The sequence below is a fragment of the Xiphias gladius genome, chromosome 18 (assembly GCF_016859285.1).
Source record: "Xiphias gladius isolate SHS-SW01 ecotype Sanya breed wild chromosome 18, ASM1685928v1, whole genome shotgun sequence".
Taxonomy (NCBI): Eukaryota; Metazoa; Chordata; class Actinopteri; order Istiophoriformes; family Xiphiidae; genus Xiphias; species Xiphias gladius.
In genome coordinates this window covers 22448607-22472535 of record NC_053417.1, presented here as the reverse complement: position 1 = coordinate 22472535, position 23929 = coordinate 22448607, and the positions used below count along the sequence as shown (strand labels likewise).

At 37.6% G+C, this 23929-nt stretch overlaps 2 protein-coding genes across 4 annotated transcripts; both read right to left on the bottom strand.

Moving 5' to 3' along the window:
• Positions 1–3284: 3284 nt before the first annotated feature.
• Positions 3285–9097, bottom strand: LOC120803332 (chitotriosidase-1-like). The gene is made up of 11 exons (XM_040151695.1): positions 9073–9097; positions 7167–7193; positions 6802–7006; positions 6654–6710; positions 5941–6106; positions 5706–5830; positions 5492–5615; positions 5224–5406; positions 4972–5088; positions 4701–4844; positions 3285–4328 (listed from the first exon to the last, which is right to left on the bottom strand). The coding sequence occupies exons 1-11, from the start codon at positions 9095–9097 to the stop codon at positions 3285–3287; spliced, it is 2217 nt and encodes a 738-aa protein (XP_040007629.1).
• Positions 9098–16580: 7483 nt separating this feature from the next.
• On the bottom strand, positions 16581–21775 carry LOC120803438 (acidic mammalian chitinase-like). 3 transcript variants are annotated; one of them, XM_040151884.1, is made up of 11 exons: positions 21732–21775; positions 21611–21637; positions 21272–21476; positions 21130–21186; positions 20886–21036; positions 20680–20804; positions 20469–20592; positions 19934–20116; positions 19729–19845; positions 19506–19638; positions 16581–19384 (listed from the first exon to the last, which is right to left on the bottom strand). In XM_040151884.1, the coding sequence occupies exons 1-11, from the start codon at positions 21754–21756 to the stop codon at positions 19137–19139; spliced, it is 1395 nt and encodes a 464-aa protein (XP_040007818.1). In that variant the 5' UTR covers positions 21757–21775; the 3' UTR covers positions 16581–19136. The 3 variants fall into 3 exon arrangements, with proteins under 3 accessions (XP_040007818.1, XP_040007817.1, XP_040007819.1); XM_040151883.1 differs by having other exon boundaries at positions 19506–19845; XM_040151885.1 differs by lacking the exons at positions 21611–21637; positions 21732–21775 and having other exon boundaries at positions 19506–19845; positions 20886–21040; positions 21272–21289.
• Positions 21776–23929: the final 2154 nt, after the last annotated feature.

The following is a 23929-nucleotide window of genomic DNA, read 5'->3' as shown; positions in this document are numbered from 1 at the left end:
TTTCTATCAACAAATCAATCTTGTGTCTCTCAGGCTGCTACAATAATATTGTAGTGGTATGAAAAAAGAATATCATACAGACATAATACGCAGCAATGTGAGACCACGATAATAAAAAGAAATCTCACAGCCAAAGCTGCTTTTTAAGAGTTTTTACAAACTGTTGAGGCAAGTTCATTTGAGACAAGTCCAAGTCTTTTTGAGGCTTAGTATGACTCCAGTCCAAGTCTAAAGTTTGCAGCGCTACCCACAGAAAAATAATGAACATAAACTGTTAGTTACAGCCATTCATCCAGCCAAGTCTACATTTATTTAACTTTACAGGGGGAAAAAAACACATCTCAAGATACTATCATTGACAACCGAGTTTTCTCTCTGGTATAATCAGTCAAAAAGCTAGTTTTCTTTGCCAGACAGACTTCCCTGAAATGAACATATACGTTTAATATACCGTAATGATATGATGTAAGGTTTGTCAAATTACAAAAATTGTTAAAGACAAAGTAACAATGAATGGACAAAACAAGGCTAGAATTGGTGGAAATGGTCAATAGCAGCAACATCATGTGAAGAATGTCTAATTACACAGTGTAAAAATAAACCAACAAGACACTTCCACACAGAAGGTTAGCTAAAGTGACAAAGGGAGCAATTATTGACTGAACAGACATTATCACCTCATAAGGCATGTCCTAAACGCTATTATAAACAACCACACAAACAGCACACACACCCAATTGGGTAAGAAACACCTACCTACCAACTTGTTGTTATCACTCTGTATTGACAAACAGTACTGAACAGTACTAGGTATTTAACAAGCACTGGCTGGAATGAAATGCAGTTATTACCTTCCTATGTCGACCAGCACAGCATTGTTTTGTGTACCGCTTTAACTGACTGGACAAACTGACCAATAACACTGGTTAATGAGCTAACGTTGTCCCCTCGTGCGATTCCTCTGATAAACTGGCTTGTGTTTAAAGTGACTCACTTTAAACACAACTTGCCTGGCAGAGCACCTTTCAACAACAAGGCATTTCAAAGTGCCCTACGCAAGTCAAAAAGGGATTATAAAAAGATTTTAAAGAAACATTAAAATATAAAAACACACACATAAACAGGATTTTAATAAGATGAATACAAAATAAAATAAAAGATAAAAACAAGCTCAAATACAGTAAGGCAAATTAAACGGTAGAATAAGAACAGAATTGCATGTCTGAGCATGCTCAGTGGCCTCTGTGATTGTGAAAGTTATTGCCGGTTTTAGTCTTTGGAGCTGTTTTTAAGTAATCTACTGTGGTTATATATCTCATAATGAAGAAACATGTCAACCAGTGCAACAGCGTGGCTCACTGATGTGTTTATAAAAATAATGGAGCTCTATGGTACAGACAAATAAGCAAAATCAGGTTCTGGATACACAGACGATACTTGTTTAGTAGGTTACATTATTTGTTGTTTTGGTCTTTTCTTGGGATTTGTGGACAATAACAAATATATAGAAATATATAGAAAAAACCACCAGCCTTATCCTTTAAAAAGAAGATGTATGCTTGTTTCTAGGGCATTTGTATTTTTGGCAATGTCCTTCAGTCAGTGGGTCTCCCAGGCGGTCCAACTGTGGAACATTCAATTGAGTGTACATGATTTGGAAAGGCAAACACCTGACTATTTAAGACCTCACAGCTGACAATGTACCTTAGGTGGACTCCAATCAAGGTGCAGAAACATCTCAAAGATGATCAATAGAAATGGGAGGCAGCGGTTGCTAAATTTCAAGTTTCACAGCAAAGGGTCTCAATACTTTTGTTAATGTGATATTTCTGTGTTTCCTTTTTAATACATTTGCAAAAATTTCTAAAATTCAGTTTTCACTTTGTCATTTCTGAATGTAGATTGATTTGGAAAAGAACAAATTTAACCAATTTTAGTAAGACTGAAACTAAGAAAATGTGAAAAGAATGAAGGGGTTTGAATTCCTTCACACCCCTTACTTTCCGCTGCGTACATTCTTTCCGTATGTATGCAGCTCTGCTGTGGTCAGTGTACCTGACTCTATCTGCTGTCAGTAATTGCCGTAGCATGACTGACTGTGACGTGCAGGGTGTTAGTTATTCAGCATGGCTCTTGGGCTGCCTACATGTGTTGTTTTTGTATGGCTATGCATTTTTTGTGCATAGATTTGATGTGAGATTAGCGAGCCTCTACAACTGGCTACCGTAGTGCGCCTCTGACAGTGTATCATTTCTGTCTCTCTGTCATCATTTCTGCCGTGCACTAAAGCTGAGTATTCAGTCACTCAGCACGCAGTGAAGACTTTACAGCCCTTCCAGATCAGACACCTTGGTGAAATAGGCTTCTCTTTTATATCGGCCACAAAAACAAGACTTTTGACCATCATAATTGTAGGAAACACCTTCCCGTAGCGATTTTTCAACTCAGTGAAAAATTAATTAGGAAATAAATTAGTTGTGAAACTAGAAAAAAAGGTTGGGATATGGTGATAGTTTAAAGATACCCAATTAGGTAGCTTGTTTCCAGAGTATATTGCGTCTTTTTTCTCACAGGCATCTGATAGACAAAGATGAAACATGAAAACACAGGAAAAAAAGGTAGTAAAATGATCATTTTATTATTATTGATTTATTAACTTTATTAATATTTGTTAGAATTGATCAAGTTACAGTATGTAAACATATGCTATATGCTGCAGCTGCGTCATCATGTAGGACAAATCCAATCATGTGAGGGCTAAACATAAACAAACAAGAACACATCCATACAATAGGGTTACATACACCAACCATAACATATGTATGCAGCAACCATACAATTATGTGAGGCATGCCAGATTAAATAATGGCTGAAAAGAGAACAAGAACATACACACACAGCTGGTTTAGATACAATAACAATGAACAGACAGCAACAGGATGACAATTTTAAATACATAGTACATATTGTTCGTATTACATATTAATAAATAAAACAATAAATAATATTGTATATTTACAGACAAGGATGGGAGGACATTTCATTCGTTACTGGGAGCTTATCTGAAAATCTTAATGGATTCATCTGAAAATCTTAATGCTTAATTTATGTGTAGATTGGTGAGGCCTGAAAAGAGCAAGCATAATCATTAATAAGTATTTTTTTCGCACATAACAACAGTGAAGAATCATGAGAAATTATACATATAACATCTGACAGTGTGCCCCTTTTGTTGATAAGAAATGAATGAAATAGTGAAATATTAACATATAACTTTCTCATCCTTAGGGCCAGTCACAGCATTTGCAGGTTTCTTTGAAGATCAATTCTGGTTGGCACTCTTGGATGTACAATCTGCCATCGGCACAGTTGTAAAACGAATGTGGGTCAGTCGGGTTGGTGTGAACCCCATCGGGCCTTCCACCACAGGAACGTTGATAAAGTTCTCCAGGTGAGGTTGTGGGAGTGGGAGTTATGGTGGTTGTAGTAAGGGGAGTAGTTGTAGTGGAAGTTGTGGTTGTAGTAGTGGGAGTTGTAGTGGGAGTTGTGGTTGTAGTAGTGGGAGTTGTTGTGGTTGTAGTAGTGGGAGCTGTTGTGGTTGTGATTGTGGTAGTGGTAGTGGGATTTGTGGTTGTAGTAGTGGGAGTTGTAGTGGGAGTTGTGGTTGTAGTAGTGGGAGTTGATGTGGTTGTAGTAGTGGGAGCTGTTGTGGTTGTGATTGTGGTAGTGGGATTTTTGGTTGTGGTAGTTGGAGTTGTTGTGGTTGTGGAAGTGGGAATTGTGGTTGTGGTAGTGGGAGTTGTGGTTGTAGTCGTGGGAGTTGTGGTAGTGGGTGTTGTGGTTGCAGTAGTGGGAGTCGTTGTGGTTGTGGTAGGGGGAGTTGTGGTTGTAGTTGTGGGAGTGGTTGTGGTTGTAGTAGTGGGAGCTGTTGTGGTTGTGATTGTGGTAGTGGGAGTTGTGGTTGTATTAGGTGGAGTTGTCGTAGTGGGAGTTGTTGTACTGGGATTTGTGGTAGTGGGAGTTGTGGTTGTAGTCGTGGGAGTTGTGGTAGTGGGTGTTGTGGTTGCAGTAGTGGGAGTTGTTGTGGTTGTAGTTGTGGGAGTGGATGTGGTTGTAGTAGTGGGAGCTGTTGTGGTTGCTGTTGTGGTAGTGGGATTTGTGGTTGTATTAGGTGAAGTTGTGGTAGTGGGAGTTGTTGTACTGGGATTTGTGGTAGTGGGAGTTGTGGTTGTAGTTGTGGAGTTGTTGTGGTAGTGGGAGTTTTGGTTGTAGTCGTGGGAGTTGTGGTAGTGGGTGTTGTGGTTGCAGTAGTGGGGGTTGTTGTAATTCTGGTAGTGGGAGTTGTGGTTGTAGTAGTGGGAGTTTTAGTAGGAGGTGTGGTATTGGAAGTTGTAGATGCAGTAGTGGGAATTGTTTTGGTTGTAGTAGGGGGAGTTGTCCATGTGTTAAGGTCTGAAAAACATGAAAAAGAATGACAGTAAAAAAAAGGGTTAATTGCTCTTTTAACCCTGCTTGATTATCACATTATATGTTAATATCACTGAGCATGAATATTTAGATTTCTAAACGGAATTAGCACACATCTGCACTATGCATTATAAAAAGTCAAGTCAATTAAAAGGTGATAACATTAATGCTGATGGCATTAAATCAAATAAAAAAACACCACCTCACTACAGGACGCAAAAGACACTTATTGCATTTTTATTACCTGGATTCAGGAGAGTATGCAGGTGGCTGATGAAGGAATTGTTGCCCTGTTTACAAAACTGCCCACTAAAGTCATCCAGGTCCAGAGACCAGACAAAAGCTCCTCCAAAGTTGTTTGTTTTTAGGTAACTGACCTGAGAGGATGAGGAAGAAAACATTTCTACTGCAGAACTCATGCTGACAAAATACATGATCTATTTAACCAGATGTGTGTGCAATCAGTCATTTGCACAGTTAATACTGAATTAAACAGATAATTACCTTTGTAGCACGACTGTCTTTGTCATCAAATCCAACCCACTGATTTTCTGTGGTGGCATATGGAACTTTCTGATCAGGAATCAGCTGGATTTGACCCCCTTCAATGTAAAGGCAAGTCTGAAAAGAGGGGTCAAATAAAACAGTTAAATCTAATGAGATTTGTCACACCAAACACGGTAAAAGCCATTAGCATAAAATACAGCTATTGACGTAAATCACTTACATCCACAGCTCATAATAATATAATAATACCTCATAATAGGCCCAGAATCCTTCTTCACCAGTGTAGCATCCTTCTTCACCAGTACCGCTGGCTGGTGCTCCAACATCACCGGATGGAGAGGAGAGGGTAAAAGCTCGCCCATATACCGCTAGTCCCAAATTTAGCAACTGTGCAGGTGCTCCCTGGTCCCGCCAGTACTGCATAGCATAGTCCTAACATATGGAGCAAAAAAAATTAGGATGACATCTCTAAATGGAAAGGTGTTCGGGCAGTTTAATTACAAATCCTGGTATTTACAGTATTAGAGTAGATTTTGTCTCCGGTGTCTTGGGCTCCGTGGAATAAGGGGCTGTGATGTCCTGTGACATTTTCCCAGGGGCCGTGAAAGTCAAATGTCATCACATTAATGAAATCCAGGTTCCTGATAAAATGCAGAGAAGATCACATTCACCAAAACATGACGACAGCCAGTCATTGGTAAAATGTCAAGAATTACATTAAATTAGTTTACATGGCAATCTGTGCAACTTCATAACTGGCATCGATGACTGCCTTCTCAGCAGAGACACTAGCAGTGACGATTAAACTGTCACGGTTAGTTTTTTTTCCCTCAGCCACAAAGGCATCTTTAAGCTCCTACACGACAAAGAGGCATGGTTCAGTCTCAGTCAAATGTAATAACTTACATATACAAACTGTATACAGAATGGCATATTTCTGGGACCCCGATGAAGAGAGGATCTGACCTTGCACAGCAGTGAAAATTTCTGCTTGTTGTCTGATTGGCTTCCTGCTGCTCCGGGGTACCTCCAGTCCAGGTTGAGCCCATCAAAACTATATTCTCTCAGTAGCGTGATAGCAGACTGGATGAATATTGTTCTGTTTTGTTGTTCTGACACCATCATACTGAATCTGGTAAAAATGTATACAAAACAGTGTTCTCGAGATCCACATATATTGCATATATTACATATTATTAAATCTCTCCAGTTAAAACCCATAAAGCAAACACAAAGCCATCTGGTGTTTGCACATATCAAAAATACTGACCTCTTTTTTTATGCACATATTTGTGTGATTATTTTGCAGCAAACCACTGTTGGTTAAACATAATTTAATTTAATTTAATGAATAGAAATATTTCTACTTGTTCGACTGTTTTAAGTGTTTATTGCATTATTATGTAGTTGCTTCAAATTTAGATCAAGCATTTTGTCTGCATCTGCAGATTGAATAAAACTTATTTATGTAATCAAATACCAACTCCTCACCTCAGCTTTTTTTTCTCCTACTTTTTAAAATGCATTATGCATGCTGTGCAAATAACTAAAATACAGCATGAATGGACAAAGCATCATGTTTAGGAAATTACCAACATGTGTAAGTGCTGTTTTCACTTGTCTTTGCACTGACTAAATAAATAAATAAATAAATAAAATTCTTCTTGTATGTAACTTACTTATTTGTGTTAAAGGTTATGCCACCAACTGCCAACAGGGTTTTGAGTTTGGGGTTTCTGTGGGAGAATAAAAGTTGAGGAATGATTATTTAAAAAAAACAAAAAATTGAACATAATTTTAAAAATATTTATAGGCTAAAGGTCTGACCTGGTTTTAAGTCCGTTAAAGGACTGATATTGTTGCAAGTCAGTTGCTCTGCTGGGCGCCAGCTCATTGATATTGTTAATGTCAGAAAAGGCGTAGATCAGATGGGTACATTGGTGCGGATCGATATCTGAAATTGTGAACTTTCCATCCTCTGCTCTATTTCCTGCCAAGCTGTTATAGTAACATACCAGCCTTGAGGTTGAGGCTGAGACATGGAAAAAAGAGTTCTAAATTGATTTAATTAGTTTTTGAAGACAGCAGGTGTATCAAATCCCTTGTTTACCAACAATTGTTGACTTAGAGACATTACTTATTTGCTAGTAAGACTGCTGATAATGATTAAGTAATGCATGTTATAAACTTACCCAAGCTGGCGATGATCAAACAGAGACCTTCAAAGTTACAGTTTGTCAGTATGATGTTGAAAACAAAGCTTAACAGGTCAGTTACCCCAAATTACAATTCACCTCTAATATAGGTTATAGGATTTCTCCAGCCACTCCAATATGATGGAGGTGAATGGAATTTTGTCTTACACATTAAAAATTCAGCAATAGCAACTTGTCAAACCACAAATAATATTCCCAATATTCTTAACCATCCCTAGACCTCACTGTGCATTTTGTGGGGATTATATTTGGTTGCTGTTGAATTTTTAAGTGTGTTTTTCAAAGTTGTAAACAACACAAACAAAATTCCACTCAACTTTATTATATTGGGGTGGTGGCAGATATCTCAGAAAGACCAAAACCTGGATAAATGAAACCACAACTATCTTTATGGATTGATATCAACCAGAGGTACAGTTGTTTCCTGGATTACTTGGTAGTAAAATGTGATCGGATCATCTAAGTCACAATCTTAGCCAAACACAAAGTGCCTAAGCTGATAACACAAACAATTACATTATTTCGTGTCTTTATTGAACACACCCATAAAACATTCACAGTGCTGGTGGAAAAAATAATTCAACCCTTCGATTTAATAAGTGGTCGAACCTCCTGTGGCACCAATAACCTCAAACCAGTGCTTTCAGTAGCTGAGATCTGCACAACGTTCAGGAGGAATTTTGGACCATGCTTCCTTACAGAACTGCTTCAACTGAGCCATATTCTTAGGATGTCTGGTGTGAACGGCTCTCTTGAGGTCATTCCTCAGCACTTCTGTTCAGTTAAGGTCGGGGCTCTTACTGGGCCACTCCGAAAGTCAAATTTGCTTTGTTCCAACCGTTCTATAGGGGATTTACTTTGATGTTTTGGGTCATTGTCCTGCTGTATCACCCAATTTCTACTGAGCTTCAGCTGGTAGACAGCCACCCTGACATTATCCTTTAAGATACCTTGATAAAACTGGGAATTTGTTTTCTGCTCTTTGATGGTTATCTGTCCAGGCCCTGGAGGCAGCAAAGCAGCCCCAAATCATGATGTTCCCTCCACTTTTTTTCACCGTTGGGATGATGTTTTCATGTTGGTATGGAGTGCCCCTTTTATGCCATACGTTGTGCTACGTGTCAGGCTAGCAGTGATGTTTCTTTTGGAGAACAGTGGTTTCATCTGTCCTGCCATCGACACCATGCTCCATGCAACCACGCACCATGATTTGCGTATGGTAGACTCATGAACAGAGAAGTTACCCAGCTCCAATAATTCCATTTTAGGTTCTTTTTTTTAACTTACTGAGCATTCTGCATTGTGCCTTTGGAGTCATACTAGCTGGTGCCCACTTCTAGGGAGAGTAGCCACAGCACTAAATTTTCTCCATTTATAGGCAGTTTGTCTAACTGTGGATTGATGAATATCTAGACTCTTTGAGATTACCTTGTGACCCTTTCCAGCTTAATCCAAATCAACAATTCCAGTTCGTTAGTCTTCTGAGATCAAAGTAGCTCTAACCCACACCACCAATCTTGTTTAACTGATTGGACTCTACATTTGCTAAGTTCTGGCTTCAATTAGCTTTTGTTAATGTCATTGGCCGAGGGGTTCACATTGTTTTTCCAGCCTACACTGTAAATGTTAGAATGATGTATTCAATATGGACAAGAACAATCCAATGATTTGTGTGTTATTAGTTCTATATTAGTTATAGATTTAGTTCTTCATAATTATAACTTTCAGTCCATATTTTAAGACATATTTATACCTAAATTCAGGTCATTCCAAAGGGTTCACTTGCTTTTTCTTACCACTATAAGTATGAAGTATGAAAATATGTGTTTTTATGATGATGTGGGTTGTTTGAGAAAGCATTTACTTGATCAGAGTGCCTTACCTGCATTCAAAATGAGCTTGGACATGTTGTTACTATATGGATAAAAAAAGAAATAAAAGAAATTGAAAATATTGTAATTTGAAATATAAATATAATTTTCACACAACTCTTCACTCCGAGAAAAGCTCAAAAAGCTCTAGTTCAATACCCATACTATTTAAAACTTCAATGACATTTCAGCATTTTTTTTTTAATAGTTTTCATGGTCAAGCCTTTTCTTTAATATAATATAGCTCTCCATTGACTTTAACATATGAGAGTGATGCCCGTACAGGGAACCTGTGTAGTTAGGTTCCATGAGGTTGGGGAGAATTCTGTATTCGGTTTCTTTAGAATTTAAAAATCACATTTGTGGATTTTAGATGTCAAGATTGAAAACTGAGAACTGTTACCAGCAGTCAGAGTTCAGTCAGAAATGTTATAAACTATGTTCAAAGAAAGTTCTGAGAAATAATTATTTGTTGCAATTAATTGGTCCAATAAAATTACAGTATTTGACTAAAGATTATAAACTACAATTTAAAGACGGTTTTAGCCTGTCAGTCTGATTAATGTCGATCGTGACTATGTATTTTGTATAGTGTCGTTTTTAGATATTTGCATAAAATGAGTATTACAGCAGTCTAAAGACACCAGCCACTGCCATATTACAAATCAGACGTGACGCAACATGTCACTTCAACGAGACAACACAACAAGTTTGATACAACATTCAGGATTCTTTTTATTTCACGGTGTCTTACCCAAAAAGTCAGCTATGGCTTAACAGGGAACCCCTCTTTTGAATATTATGTTATAGTGCTTCAACAATAAGCTTCTCTTCATCTACTGTGACAGCTGAAACACTTCAGAATAAGACAGAGAAGCAGTCAAGGTGTAGTACCAGTCAAGTACCAATTGGGGGAGTTAATTTGATTGAGTTAGTTGATTGTAACTCTCCGCATACCATACAAGTTTGGGCAGATCATTTTTCTTGTGAAAAAAATGTTGCATAGCAGGGTGGTTATTACTCAGCAGAGTTACTACTCAGCATTGTTTAACGATCTCCTTCTGCAAAGCCAGTTTTAAAGTAGAATGAGAATACTGGCAGGAAAAATGCAACTGAACCACCACATAGTCGAAACCAAATACATGCTTCAAAAATAATGTTTCCTCTTTTTTTTTTTTTTTTTTTTAAATAAATGATATTTTCACTTACCTTTATCAGGATAATAGTTGAATATTCAATCAGTGAACAAAGAGCATCTGAAAATTTTGAAAAATAAAGCAGTTTGTTTTATAACAACACAGAATCAAAACTTTAAAACACATTGTTGTAATTAAAAAGATGAATTTGGTGATTAGATCTCAGATTACTCTTTTTTTTTAATTGTTTCAATCCCGAAAGATCTGATCATAAATTACCTGGTCTGATCTGAACTAAATAGGCTGGTTACTGTAATCAATCAAGTCGGATCAATTTAATTGCCTGCGCCGTGCAGCAACACTGCTTTAAGCTTGATAATAATTCCAACAAGCTCATAATAGGTATAACACACAGTTATCACAACATTAGATATGAAAAAATAAAACCGAAAAGGCCTGTACAGTCTCTGTTGCTTCAGGCCCCCCTGAATTGTGTCTAGTTTAGCGAGTGAGTTACTTAGTATTAGTTAGTATAGCAGTATACACAGCAACAACTAAATCTGTGTAAATGTGTCTCAATAGAATAAGAGCAAAAGAGATACTTACCAAGGTAAAAGTGAAAGAAGCATATACTGTCTCTCCACTGTGACTGATGGATGAATGATGGGTTTCTGGCTGTTAAATTGGGTAGATAGCTCTTAGGGTGTGGTAGTTAAATAGGGTGGGGATAATTAGCACAGTATTGCAATTTCCAAAGCATTTAGACAACGATAGAATCTGGGACAAAAGGACAAAGTAACCTCATTTCATGCTATTTTGATTTTAAATACAACAGAAGGGCAGTGGCAAACAACACAATGGTCCATTTTTAATTTTTAATCATACTATCATTTCACATTCTAAGCTTTCAGTAGCAAGTAGCTTAAAAACTGGATATGTATACTGAGGGAAAAAAATGGAAATACTTGTACAAAGGAATACAATAGTACTTTAATCGTACATTTCTATCAACAAATTTATCTTATGTCTCTCAAGTCGCTAAAATATGGTATAAAATATGATATCATGTAGACATAATAAGCAGCAATGTGAGACCAAGATAATCAAAAGAAATCTTACAGCCAAAGCTGTTTTTATGAGTTTTTACAAACTGTTGAGGCCAGTTGATTTGAGACAAGTTCAAGTTTCAAGGGATTTAGGGACAAGCTTGAAGTCATTCGGGTGCTGACCATTAAAGTGACATAAAATTTGAATATGTTCCTTTTGGCTTGTGTTTACAGTGGCTCACAAAGCAACAGTAAAGCAAGGCAAGTTTATTTGTAGAGCACCTTTCAACAACAAGGCATTTCAAAGTGCCGTACATAAGACAACAAGGCATTAAGAAAAGATATGAAGACAACTAATTTGGAACAGCAAATGCATTTTGAAGGAAATATAATTGGGAACGAATTACGTTTGGTCCCAAGGGCGGCTCAGGAGGTAGAGCGGGTCATCCGCTATCCGGAAGGTCGGTGGTTCTTTCCCCGGCTCCACCAGTCCGCATGTCGAAGTGTCCATGGGCAAGATACTTAAGCCCCTAAACTGCCCCCGAAGTATGTATAAAAAAGCACACTATGAATGTTTGTGTAAATAAGGGAATGTGGCTTGTAGTGTAAAGCACTTTTATTGGTCAATAAGACTAGAAAAGCGCCATATAAGTGTAGTCAATTTACCATGTTTTCTAGTAACGTAATGTGGAAATGTTGTTCATTTACGAATATTGCAAACTGCAGATATGTTGATACTGAACATATTTGTAAGATGTTCATTGAAATATAAAATAATAAATAATATATATATATATATATATAATATAATATTTTCTAGTAGTCCTGCTGATCGGGGTGTTAATTATCTAAGAATTTCAGCATTAGCAGCTTTTTCACATCATAGGCAGCCATTTTCCTCATTGTTCATAGTAAAAAAGTACTGTATTGGGCTATTTAGTCTCTCACAATTTTGTTAAACTATCTGTTAATGTGCCCTACCGATGTAAGTAGACAAAACAAATGGTAGACATAAAGCCTTATTGAGCACAGTGAACAGGCCGTTCCACTCTGTCTGACATGTAAAATCTCTTACCACCCTAAATGCCTTTTACATCGCAGAGTAGTTCATCTTCCAATGCAGTAGGTAGCTCTAATGTCAAGAAATGTTTTGAAAATTAGTTTTGCTCCTCTGCCCTCTAATTTGAATGGCTTTTCTTTGAGTGGCAGTTAGGCAGCTTGTTTCCACAGTATATTGCATCTTTTTCGCATAAACACCCGATAGACCTGATCAAATGAGTCATCTAAGAGGGCCTCAAAGGTAGCCAGAATATGAATGTTGTTTGATGTTGGCAAGTTATCAGTATCCTGCCCCTTATTTCTATAGCTATATATTGTATATTAACATTGTTTTTTTTTTTTTTTAGCCCTTTCCTGGGCAGTTTATCAAATACAGTCACGCTGTAGAAAAGAACAAACAAAGCAAAATAAGTCTTCAACATTCAGTCAGGTATATGTGTGTGTGTGCCAAGTTAAGAGCCCATAGGCTTGGCTCTTTAAACTCTCCCAGTCTTTTGAGAGGGAGGGTGGACAATGAGTCTGTCATACCAAAGATGTTACTTCCCTTTGATTTATGGCCTCTTTCCAGAATGGCCATCTTGTCCTTGAATTGTAGGTATTTCCCCACTGTTGGCCTGGGTTTGTCACCTTCGTTCATTCCCATCCTGTGGACACGTTCCACCTCAACGCTTTTGTTATCCATCTGTAGGTGAGCATTTCACGGACCTTGTCCTTGGATTTGTTCCAGCACTCCTGTGGGGACTCAGGAATTCCTTCTACAATTATATTATTCCGTCTTGATTAACCCTCGAAGTAGTTATTGATAAAACTGATTGAAACACAGTATTAATGTCTATGCGTGTTTCTTTGCACTTTTCAGTCAACTCCTTGCAAGTCACATTTAGGTATTCCGCTTCTTTTTCAGAAAACTGCAAGCTGATCTTTAGGTCTTGGACTTCTCTATCATCAATTCTTTTGTTAGTAGAAACGAGGCGAAGATTTGGATGAAACCCTTTAAGTTGTTTTCTTGCTGCTTTAGCAACTGCATGTAGACCTTTTGTTGTTGCTTTAAAAGATCTCGCACCTGTGATAGACTAATGCAGTCCTCTCCTTTTGGTTTGGGTGTCATAGTTGGAGTGTGGCTTTACCTTTACATTACATTTTATTCATCTGGCAGATGCTTTTATCCAAAGTGGGACAGGTTACAGGGTGAATGTAATCAACAACAAGCATCAGAATTTTGTATAAGCAGCCAACAGCCCAGGACAAGTTCATGCCCCAGCCTCAGGGGATAACTGTTTTGCGGTCTGTGTTCAAGAGTTAAGCATAACTAGGCAGGCTAGTAGGCCAGGCAAGCTAGCAGGCTTACAAGCTATCGATCCTAGGTCCATGGCCCAAAAATCAGAGTCGCAGTCCAGGTGAGGTTCAAAACAAATAAATAAACATTGCAAACAATCCAAGGTCCAAATCCAAAATCAAATATAGTTTGAGAAAAAAAAACTGTCGAAGAGCCATGAATGAATCAAGGGCAATACTTCCTGGGCAAGGATGTCTATGTCTGGCTTCAAAGGGACGTTGCGTCAGAAACAGATGCGGTTCTGAGACATCTGTTCTTAATGCAAAATCTCAGAAACATTTTCTACCAAAATACCAACAACTTGCTTTGTGGTGCCTCATCTGAATGATCCTCCAACCTGTTTGTGTCTTTTCTCCCACCTGTGCGCTCTGCCCTTGGTATCAAAATACCACACAAAGTGAATTTCAAGGTCAGGAAATTTTCAAAATGTCAGAGCACTTCTCTGACTGGTGGTTGTGCCATCATTAAAAGAGCCCTAAGTCTTTCTCAGCCCAAGTCCACGTCCAAAGTCTATAGCTCTTCCCACAGTCACTCAGTTGTCAGCTTATTAGGAACACCTAGCTAAAACTAGTGCAGTCTAATTCAACCGTCCTGCAATAAATCCTGCCTTCATGAAGGTTATAATGTTCAGTTATTGTCTAAAATGTTTCAGAGGGGTGTTGATTCTTGCACTGGTGGTTGCGCCATCATGAATATGGCCTTGTCTCTGTCCAAGTCCAAGTCTAAAGTGTATAGCTCTTTCCAAAGCAAATCAAAAAAATTGGATATTTGCTAAGGATTAATGGCCCTTTTATTATTAAAAGGTTATAATGTTCAGTTTTTGTTGAAAATGTTTTGGAGAGGTGTTGATTCAACTTTATGATAATTTTGGAGGCTGCAGTTTTTGGTGCTATTGAACTGTATTGATCTTAATTAGCTGCACTTCATGCAAAAGAAATGATCTGGGGTGAGGCTCGTTTGAATTTTTGGTCTTCTGGCTAGATTGAGAAATTGTGGTGGGCCCCTGAAGGTAATTTGTGACAGTAAATGGTCTTGTTTCTTTTATATTTCAATTATTAAAGCCGCTTGATTTTTTTTTTTTTTTGCCTCTTTTTATATAGAGATTGAAGAGGTTTTAGGATTGAGCTATGTAACCAACTTGATAGGTTAAGTTAAGCAGGTTAAGTTTGATGTACTGTCTTTGATGGTCAGATTTGCATCTATCATGATTCCATTCTTTCTACTGCAGCTTGTAAATACGAGAAGTACGGGAAAAGAGGTTTCTGACACATTCAAGTGAACAACAGAAAAAAGTGGTTCATTCCATTCAGCAACACTTGCTACACTAGCAGTCTAACTAGATGGCAATGTCAGTCAGTCTGTTGGTTGGTCCTACCACATTGGTCCAGACTTAAATATCCCAACAGGTATGTGATGGATTTGCCATTAAATAATAATTTAAAAAACACTAAGAATAAAATAAATATCTGTACGTTAACATTGTCATTAGCTTTGGCTCAGAGCACCGCTCTGCTTAAGTACAGAGCTTTTGGTTTTGTTGCTTAGATGAATATTTCATGTTATAGAGAAATATTTATGCTCTCAAACCATGTTTTCATGGGCTTTAAGGTATTGTTTTAAAGAATGGTTCATTCAGGAGAGATACTGCTGTTTGTTAAGGCTGTAGTTTAGCAGCTGAGGGTACGGATACATCCGCGATTACAAAGAACATCGTGACTCAACTCTCCTTTCCTCAGAAGTCCTCCCTCTTCCTCCTACTTCACAGTCGGTAGCTGACAGACACACACGCAGTGAAAAGAAAGAATCTTGAATCTTAAATAAACTTCATTATTGTTGTGTAAGCACTGCTTTTTAACTGTGTGTACATATGAACAAGTGTTGGGAAGCGGTGGGAAATTAATTGCATAACATTAATGGTTTGCCAGTGTCAGCATCGCTACCACAGTACAGGGTTTCGTGTAGGCCCCTGAAAACCTAGTTTGCAAAAACAACATTTAAAATCAAATTCAAAAGACAAACAATAAGCAAACATGGACCTAATGAAGGGATGACTTAAATTTTTGGTGTATTCTTACATGAAAAATAACTTTTAAGTAGGGAAGTTGTTTTTCTGATTTAGAAACCACATTATTGGCCCAGAACCAATCACAAACATCACAAATACAGTATATTCTATACCTCTAAGGTTTGTAGACTAGATATTCTGCTCATTGCCTTCAGTATACGTAGCGTACTGTATCAAACAGTTGGAGTCGTATTAAACTGTTTAACCATACTAATTTCTGTTTTCCTGACACTGCAACAGATTGTAGCTGGGGCTCAGCTTTCGGGGACAGTAGTGTGTGGTCATTAAGGATATTGTGCTTTTTTTTTCTCTTCTTCCCTTTATATCTCTCACTTTTTTCCTTGCCAGCTTCCGATGTTGCCACACCTAAAAGTGTGTGTGAATGTTCAGCACATGTGTGGTTTAGAGAAAAATAGATCAACAGTGCAACAGGTGTGATACAAAGAAAAACATGCCGTCCTCAGAAGTAGTAATACAGGTAATTTTGCTTACTGGGTGTGATTTAGGACATACCTTTGCTGAGGTATAATTTATGTCATTCTTTTTTCTAATTATGATGCTATTTGTGTAAGCTCTCAACACCCTGCCTTGTCATTAAATTGTAGTACCGAGGATTTCAGAGCAAAGTGCATGACACAGAAGCTGTTGTGCCTGTCTTGTATGTGAATTTATGTGAAGATGACAAGATGACTGAATTAATAGGTATTAATTGAAGTGTATACTCTCATATATCAAACCAGTGGCAGCAACTATTTCAAACAAGTGGCTGAGCCACAAAATATATAAAAACATAGGTCAGAATTTTAGTTAATTGCTCAATAATAATAAAATTATTTGGTACCTTTCACAGAAATAAAATTGCTCAACATTGAACTGCAGTGAAAGATTTGAACAGAGCAGTTGTTCTTCACCTATTTCTGTGATATTTTGAACCTCTAAAGTGCTACTGTTTTTCTGAAAACAAATGTATTTTGTTCACGATGCGATAAAGAGAGTCTGTCTAAATCCTGTTTAATTCAGGCCTTAAATGTGCACTTTTAACTGTATAATAAAGAAACAAATAGTCAAAAGTCGAATTAAAATAAATATTGGATCATAAAATGTCCTCACGGTCATGTCAGATACTGGTAATACCTGTTCCCCAGTGTAGGCAGTTGTCTTTGATGTGGAGGAATCAAAGACACTCCTGCACAGGCCATCAAAAATCTGGATAATGTTAAAGAGATACAGGGATATTCATAACTAGTTTATGTTCCATATCATACCCTGAAGACAATTAAAACTAAGATAACCCATAACAGGGACCAGGATGCATTTAAAGACACTAATTGAGTCGTGACACAGGACAGAAGTTGAATGAAGTTAAAAAAGTTAAATAAATAAAAAAATTGAATTAATATAATTTATAAAAATCCATCCTCTCAAGGCGCACCAGTGGATGTCTCACCTATGGGACGAAAATACCCAGACATGGCCCTGCCTAGATTGAATAATGGCAGAATTTGTGTGCAGAAATTAGTAATAGATACTGATGAATTAGTAGGTTGTGTGCACAAAGTCGTTTCCCACATTAATAATTTGTACCATTTCGTTATTAAAATTATGCTCTCAAATTAACCCATCCCCTCAAATTAATGGTGTTGAGGTGCTGTAGAGATACAATTACTTAAGTTGTTATTAAGGTCGGGGAGTTACATTACATACATCAGTTTAGTTAGAGAGGATTGCTAGTGGTTTGGAGTTTTAAATCATCCATTAAGTCAGATGTCCAGTGTCCCCCTATTAATTGGTTTTTAATTACTACTGTAAACCAATAAGTACATTGCATTGAACCATTTGTCAACTATTTGTCAATTGCCTGACAAAGCTAAATGTTCAATAGGGTCATGGGTGTTGAGGAGAATAGATGATATATCATTTACAAAATCTTCAGATGTGAACATTTGGTGTTTTTACAGACACAGGCTCATTTGTATTTCTGTTTTGATTTTTACTATCCACTGGAGGTCAGCGCGACTACTTTTAGGCAGGTTCATGCGGTGCTTTGCATCAAAACGTAAAACTAAATCTTTACAATGAAACTAAAGGTTGTTTATGGTGTTTTGGGCACAGTGTTATTTCAACGTGGGAGATCATCTCAGAAGATGTGAGACGTGACAGTTCAGGCTTCTGAAGAAGTTCATAGTGTCACCCTTGTCTGTGTTTAGACATGTATGCATATAGAAAATTATTATTATAGTATACTGTATATTGTAGTATATATTTAATGTTGCAGGACAATGGAAAGAAGCCCAGAAGCCAGTGCTTTTGTAAGGATTACCATTCCCTGTTTAATGCAAGGAAGAGAACGTTTAATCAGCTCGTTTTAGGAAAAGCAAAAATCTGCCTTCTTATGAGTAGTGTGTACACATTTTTAAATCAACACCACATACACTGACGAACAGGGTGCAAATTCATCACATTGAGGCTAAAATCGCCGTTTTGAATCCAAAACTGGCCTTTTTCTGTGATTCGTGTAGTCTGTTCGGGGGGCAAAGAGTGAAGAGGGCCGTCTCTGGGAGGTCAGTTTTTGACTGCCTGCATGGCTTAAAGTGAGAATCTCTTACAGTAGCATTACGATAATCTTAATTGTATATGACAATATGTCAAACTTGGAACTGTTAATTAGCCTGATAAGGTTGAGTTGTCTTGATTTAGCAAATGCTAGCCATCACAATCTGGATATGTAACGTTACGTTTTAACGTTATTTCCATGGAGTCTAATGTTAGCTAGCATACCTGTTATTCCAAATTCCACTTGTATAACATTACTAACGTTAGGGCCCTGGGCCTACTCATTTAACGTTATTAACATTACCATTTTGCTGATGAATACAACATAGGTTGATCTCCGCAGTGCCAACTTAACATTAACGTCATCCCCTTGATGGTTCCATTGTCATAACCGCGATGTAATTAAACAATTTGCTTTTGGATGTTTTTCGGAACAAGAGACTTATTCATGAGACAATGGTGTAGACATTTAGCCAAAATGGACCTCTATTACTTTCGATGTAGTTAAACGGAATGCTTGCTGCAGTAGCCTAATTATGTCGGTTGAGAAGAGCAAGTGCGAAGCTTACTGGAAACGACAGAAGATGAATTGAAATTACCGTGTGACAGTTTTTCTATCAGTTGTACTGGTTGTGAAATCAATTTATAAATGTGATATCTAAGCCCTGTCTCTTATTTGATCAAATAGCAGTTGTAATAGCTGTAAAGAGCAAACACCACATTAATTTTTAGTAGCTAATTCCTCCCTCCCATTTAAAACTTTGTCACCCTTTTCAGCCCCGATGAGTTTGCGCCCCTGTATGAAATTGTAAATCATGATTGGATTTTTCCTTACTGTTAACAACCACGGCTTGTGGAATGTATAATGATGTGCGAGCTTTTAGGGCCAGTCACAGCATTTGCAGCTATCAGAAAAGACTAAAATAGATGGGCAGTGTTGGACCCAGGTCACATGGTTGGAACAATTGTAAAAAGACTTTGGGTCATCAGATTTGGCATAAAGACCATCAAGCTTGTCAGCACAGAAGTTGTCTGGGATTGGAGAAAATGTGGTGGTAGAAATGTCTTCGGGTGTAGATGGAGTCACTTTAGAATGAGGGGGGGCTGCAGTGGGAAGGGGAGGAAGATCTGGAGAAATAACAGTAAGTTATTAGTAGTCAGTCCAATCAAAATGAACAAAGGTCAATGAATTAATGCTTGGTGCCTCTGAAAGAAAATCTTTTGGCTAGCAATTTTCTTTTCTATTTACCTGAAGCCAAAATACCGTGAATTTTTCTGATGAGGACATAGTTTCCTTGTCCACAGAACTCTCCATTGAAGTCATCCAGATCCAAGGCCCAGACAAAGGCTCCTCCAAAGTTGTTGTCTTTCAGGTAATGAACCTGATTGAATAACGATAGAAACAGGTCAATGACAAAGTTTGTATTTTTAACTTGACCGTGAGCAACATTTTTATAGAAACGACTGAATACCTTAACCTCAAAACTTTTTTCGTTGTCATATCCGACCCACTCATTTTGTTTAATGGCATAGGGAACTTTCTGGCCCTCAATCTCATGGACACTGGCCCCTTGAAGAAAAGTGCAAATCTAAAAAGAGTTTTAAATTCAAAATACTTACTATTACTAATAAAACATAGACTGAGAGTTAAATTCACTAAATAGCTGCTGGTTTCACCTCAAAATAGGACCGGAAGCCAGCCTCCCTTGTAAAAACACCAGCAGCTCCGGGCCCACTGGCTGGTGCTCCAGCCTGACTGGACTGAGGAGACAGTTGAAATGTTCGTCCGTATGTAGCAAAGCCCATATTTAGCTTTTCTAAAGGTGTTCCCCTGTCCTGCCAGTACTTCATGGCAAAGTCCTGAAAGGTAAATTAAGTGACATAGACCAAAGTCAAGTTTCCATCAAAATTTAGTACGAATTTAAACCGTATTTCTAGACAATCTGCAACTGAAAGCGCAAATTAATGTGCATCGCTAAGTCTGTTTCCATTTTGCATTTATCGATACACCGACTTTTCCATCTAAGTCAAGTGTAAAAACTTTTTGCAATATTTAATTTTTTTTTTTTTTTTTTTTAATTTTCCAGTGTTTCCCCTAGGGTTTTCTTAATGAACAAATTGAAATGCACAAACAGAAAGAGAAGGGATTAGAGGAGAGAAAAGTATGTGTCTACATTCATGATGCAGCTAAAAAATTCATCCTAGTACTCACAGTATTTAGGTAAACATTGTTACCAATGTCATTGGATCCCTTGTATAAGGGACTATGATGTCCTGTCACACTTTTCCAGGCGCCATGAAAGTCATATGTCATCACATTTATAAAATCCAGGTACCTGATAAAATGCACGTGAGATCAAGTTCACCAAAACAGGATGACAGCTAATCATGGGGGTAATGCAGGGGGTAACATTTCGGTGTACCTTGCAATCTCAGCAATTTCATAACCAGCATCAATGGTTACTTTCCCTGCGGGAACAGCAGCAGAGATAATTAATCTGGGCTTGCCAGTTGCATATGCCTCAGCCTCGTAGGCCCTTAGGAGTTCCTGTACACCACAGAATCAAAGTCACTTAATGGTTCATGTTAAACATCAGCTTAGCATCACAACAATAATTCTGGACTTGACCTTGCATAACGCCGTGAACCTCTGCCTGTCCTCTGCAGTAGGGTACTCCCAGTCCAGGTCTAATCCATCAAAACTGTGATTTCTGAGTAGTCTGATAGAAGACTGGATAAATGTATTTCTGTTGGCTTGTGTTGACGCCATTGTTTTAAATCTGGCTAGAATTTTGGGGAAAGAAAGGTGCTCTCAAGAAGACATATATGCAGTACATTGATCGTTATTGACTGTTTTATGGTAAATATCTCACTTCTGCGTTCCAAATTTCCAGCCTCCAACTGCTAATAGTGTTTTAAGAATTGGATTCCTGTGGGAATACACACATTTAGTTAGCAGCAAGGATTATTTTTCAACATAATACAGAAGATATTGTCAGAAGATTTTGGACTGACCTCTGTTTCAGTCCATTGAATGATCTATAGAGTTCCACATCATTCCACTCTGTTGTGACCAACTCATTTGCCTCGTTGATACCAGAAAAGGCATAGATCAGGTGGGTGCAGAGGTATGGATCAATATTTGAAGGCATAAACTTTCCTCGGCCAGGTCTGTATTGGGACCAGTTTGTGTAATAACACACCAGTCTGGAGGATGAGACTAAAAATTTAAGATAGAAATTGATTTCATCATCATTCTTCTTCTAAAGAATAATTAATGACTAGATACTCAAACTAGTCGATACTAAGACTGTTCAGTGTCAGTGGTCGACAATGTATAATTTATGAACTCACCCAAACTGCAGAGGGAAACGCAGAGACCTTTTTAAAAGTTGCAGATTAAACAGTAAATATTAGGTAAAAAGAGAAGACAACGATTCAAGATAAAATTCTGTAGCTTTTCATTGTGCCTTACCTGCAATTAGAATTAGTTTGCTCATGGTGACTTTGCCTGGATGAGCTCTTGCAATGTCCAAAATACAGTGCGGAATAGCTTTCTTTTGCTGATGGTTAAAACACACACCATAATAATCATTAACCAGGAACAAGCTGTATTACACAAAGCAAGCAAGGTTTAAGAAACAAAGGTGTTGCTTCATCTACGTAGGTCAAATAACAGAAGCCGGTAGACCTTTGCCCTTACAAAAAAAAACCTAGCAACTTAAAATGTTGGGTGGCACAAATTATTTATGGCTTAATCAAGATGTATTCATTTTCCTAAACAGGTGCAGAAACCGTAGGATGCAGTGTGGCAATCATCCTGCTCTAAAATATATTCAGTCCTTCAACAATAACACTTTAGTGTCAGTTATCAAGAGCAAACACTGTGTAGTCATAATCGGTTTTCACCAGCAACAGTTTAAAATGTATTAAATGTCAAAATGTATCAATATTAGAACTAGAATGATAAATCAGCTGATATATCATCCAATATCAGTTTATTGCAGATATGTTTGTGTCGGTTTACATGTCCATAAGAACTTGCACTCCAGAAATGCCAGTCAAGATATGAGGTCATTTAGAAACAGTATCACCGTGATGTAGTTTGTCCACCACAGAGCTCTGACAGGTTGATTTTTCCACTGTAAAATGTCCAGCATCGTATGAATCTTGGTCGCAATTCTTTGAAAACCAGGCATTTATGGGATCCATATCAAGGCTGTTTATGTCACACATTTATGTTAAAGAAAAAAATATACTATTGGCTGATATGTACTTAATGGATATTTTAAACTCTCAAATTTTAATAATAGTATTTGCCTCAGAAAAACAGTACTGGTCGGCCTATAATCAGTATTTGCTCTAATCATGGCTTGCTTCTGTCTGACAGCGATGATACAAGCGCTTCACAGTTTGTGAATGTGTGATATCACATGTACAGTGCTCTGTACATTGCCTTTTGATACCATGGCATTTTTTTCCCTTTTCCATTTTCTAATGTTCCCAGAGATGTTCAGTGGCATTGAGGTCAGATGACTGAACTTCTTCAGACAGACCAGCCTGACAGGCACATAAAAGCCTAAGGTGTGTCTGAATACGTAAAGCGCAGTTTAGTAGGAAGTAGACTAATATGATAACAAAACCTTGTCAACAAATTATTTTTTACGAGACTGGGAGCATTCCTTTCAAAAAAAGGATCCCTCATATGTAATCATTTACATTATATGAAACATTTTAAAAAATATAACAGTTTGTTTGATAAAGAAGAAGTTTATTTAAGGCCAGTCACAGCACTTGCATTTTTCACTGAAAACAAGATAAGCTTGACATCTCTGGAGGTATGTGTGTCAGTGGACGCACTGTTAGAGGGAGTTGCCGTCTTTGTCATTTACGTAGAGGGCGTCGGTCTTCCCAACACAGAAATCACTTCCAGAAACGGTGGTTGTGGTAGTGCAGGCTGGGCCGGGCCGGCTCATAGTGATCACTGGTGGATGTGTGGTGGAAAAATCTAGCAAGATGCAAATATATTAAATGTAGATTATGAAAGGAATATTTAGGTTAAGTGATGAAACACTGACATGCGTTGCAGTGTTACGGATTATTTTCTGGATACCTGAATGAATGTTGAAAAATGGATTGCAAATCTCATGAATTTTGATATATAACAAATATATATTTGGACAAACACCATTTTCTTGCATGTTTTGTCTTGACTTCCCGCAGAATTAGCATTTGCCATAACAGAGGCCTGATAAACCAGAAAGGTTATTAGGTAAGATATCCTTTTCCATTAAGCTGTATGATCCCTGATGATGTAACTATGAGATATCTTGTATGGCAGCAGATAGGAGAGACCAACTGATGCAAACATGGAACAGTTAAAGGAACAAACAAAATGGCAAATTGTCACTTTGGACAGAGCCCGGCCAGCTGCTTTCCCCTGTTTCTGTTGTTTAAATTGCCCTGGTGGCTTAAATCCAGACACTTGTAAATGTTTCAAAACAAACTAAGATTTATATTCAAAGAATAATAAACCATTTCTGGTTACCCCCTTAAAATAAGGAAACAGAGCAGAAAAATTCAACATCCACAATCATATCAAATATGGTAGAAATAAATATTTCTTCTTTATTTACTGTATTTACTTTGACTGTAATAGATATTTGATGTTAG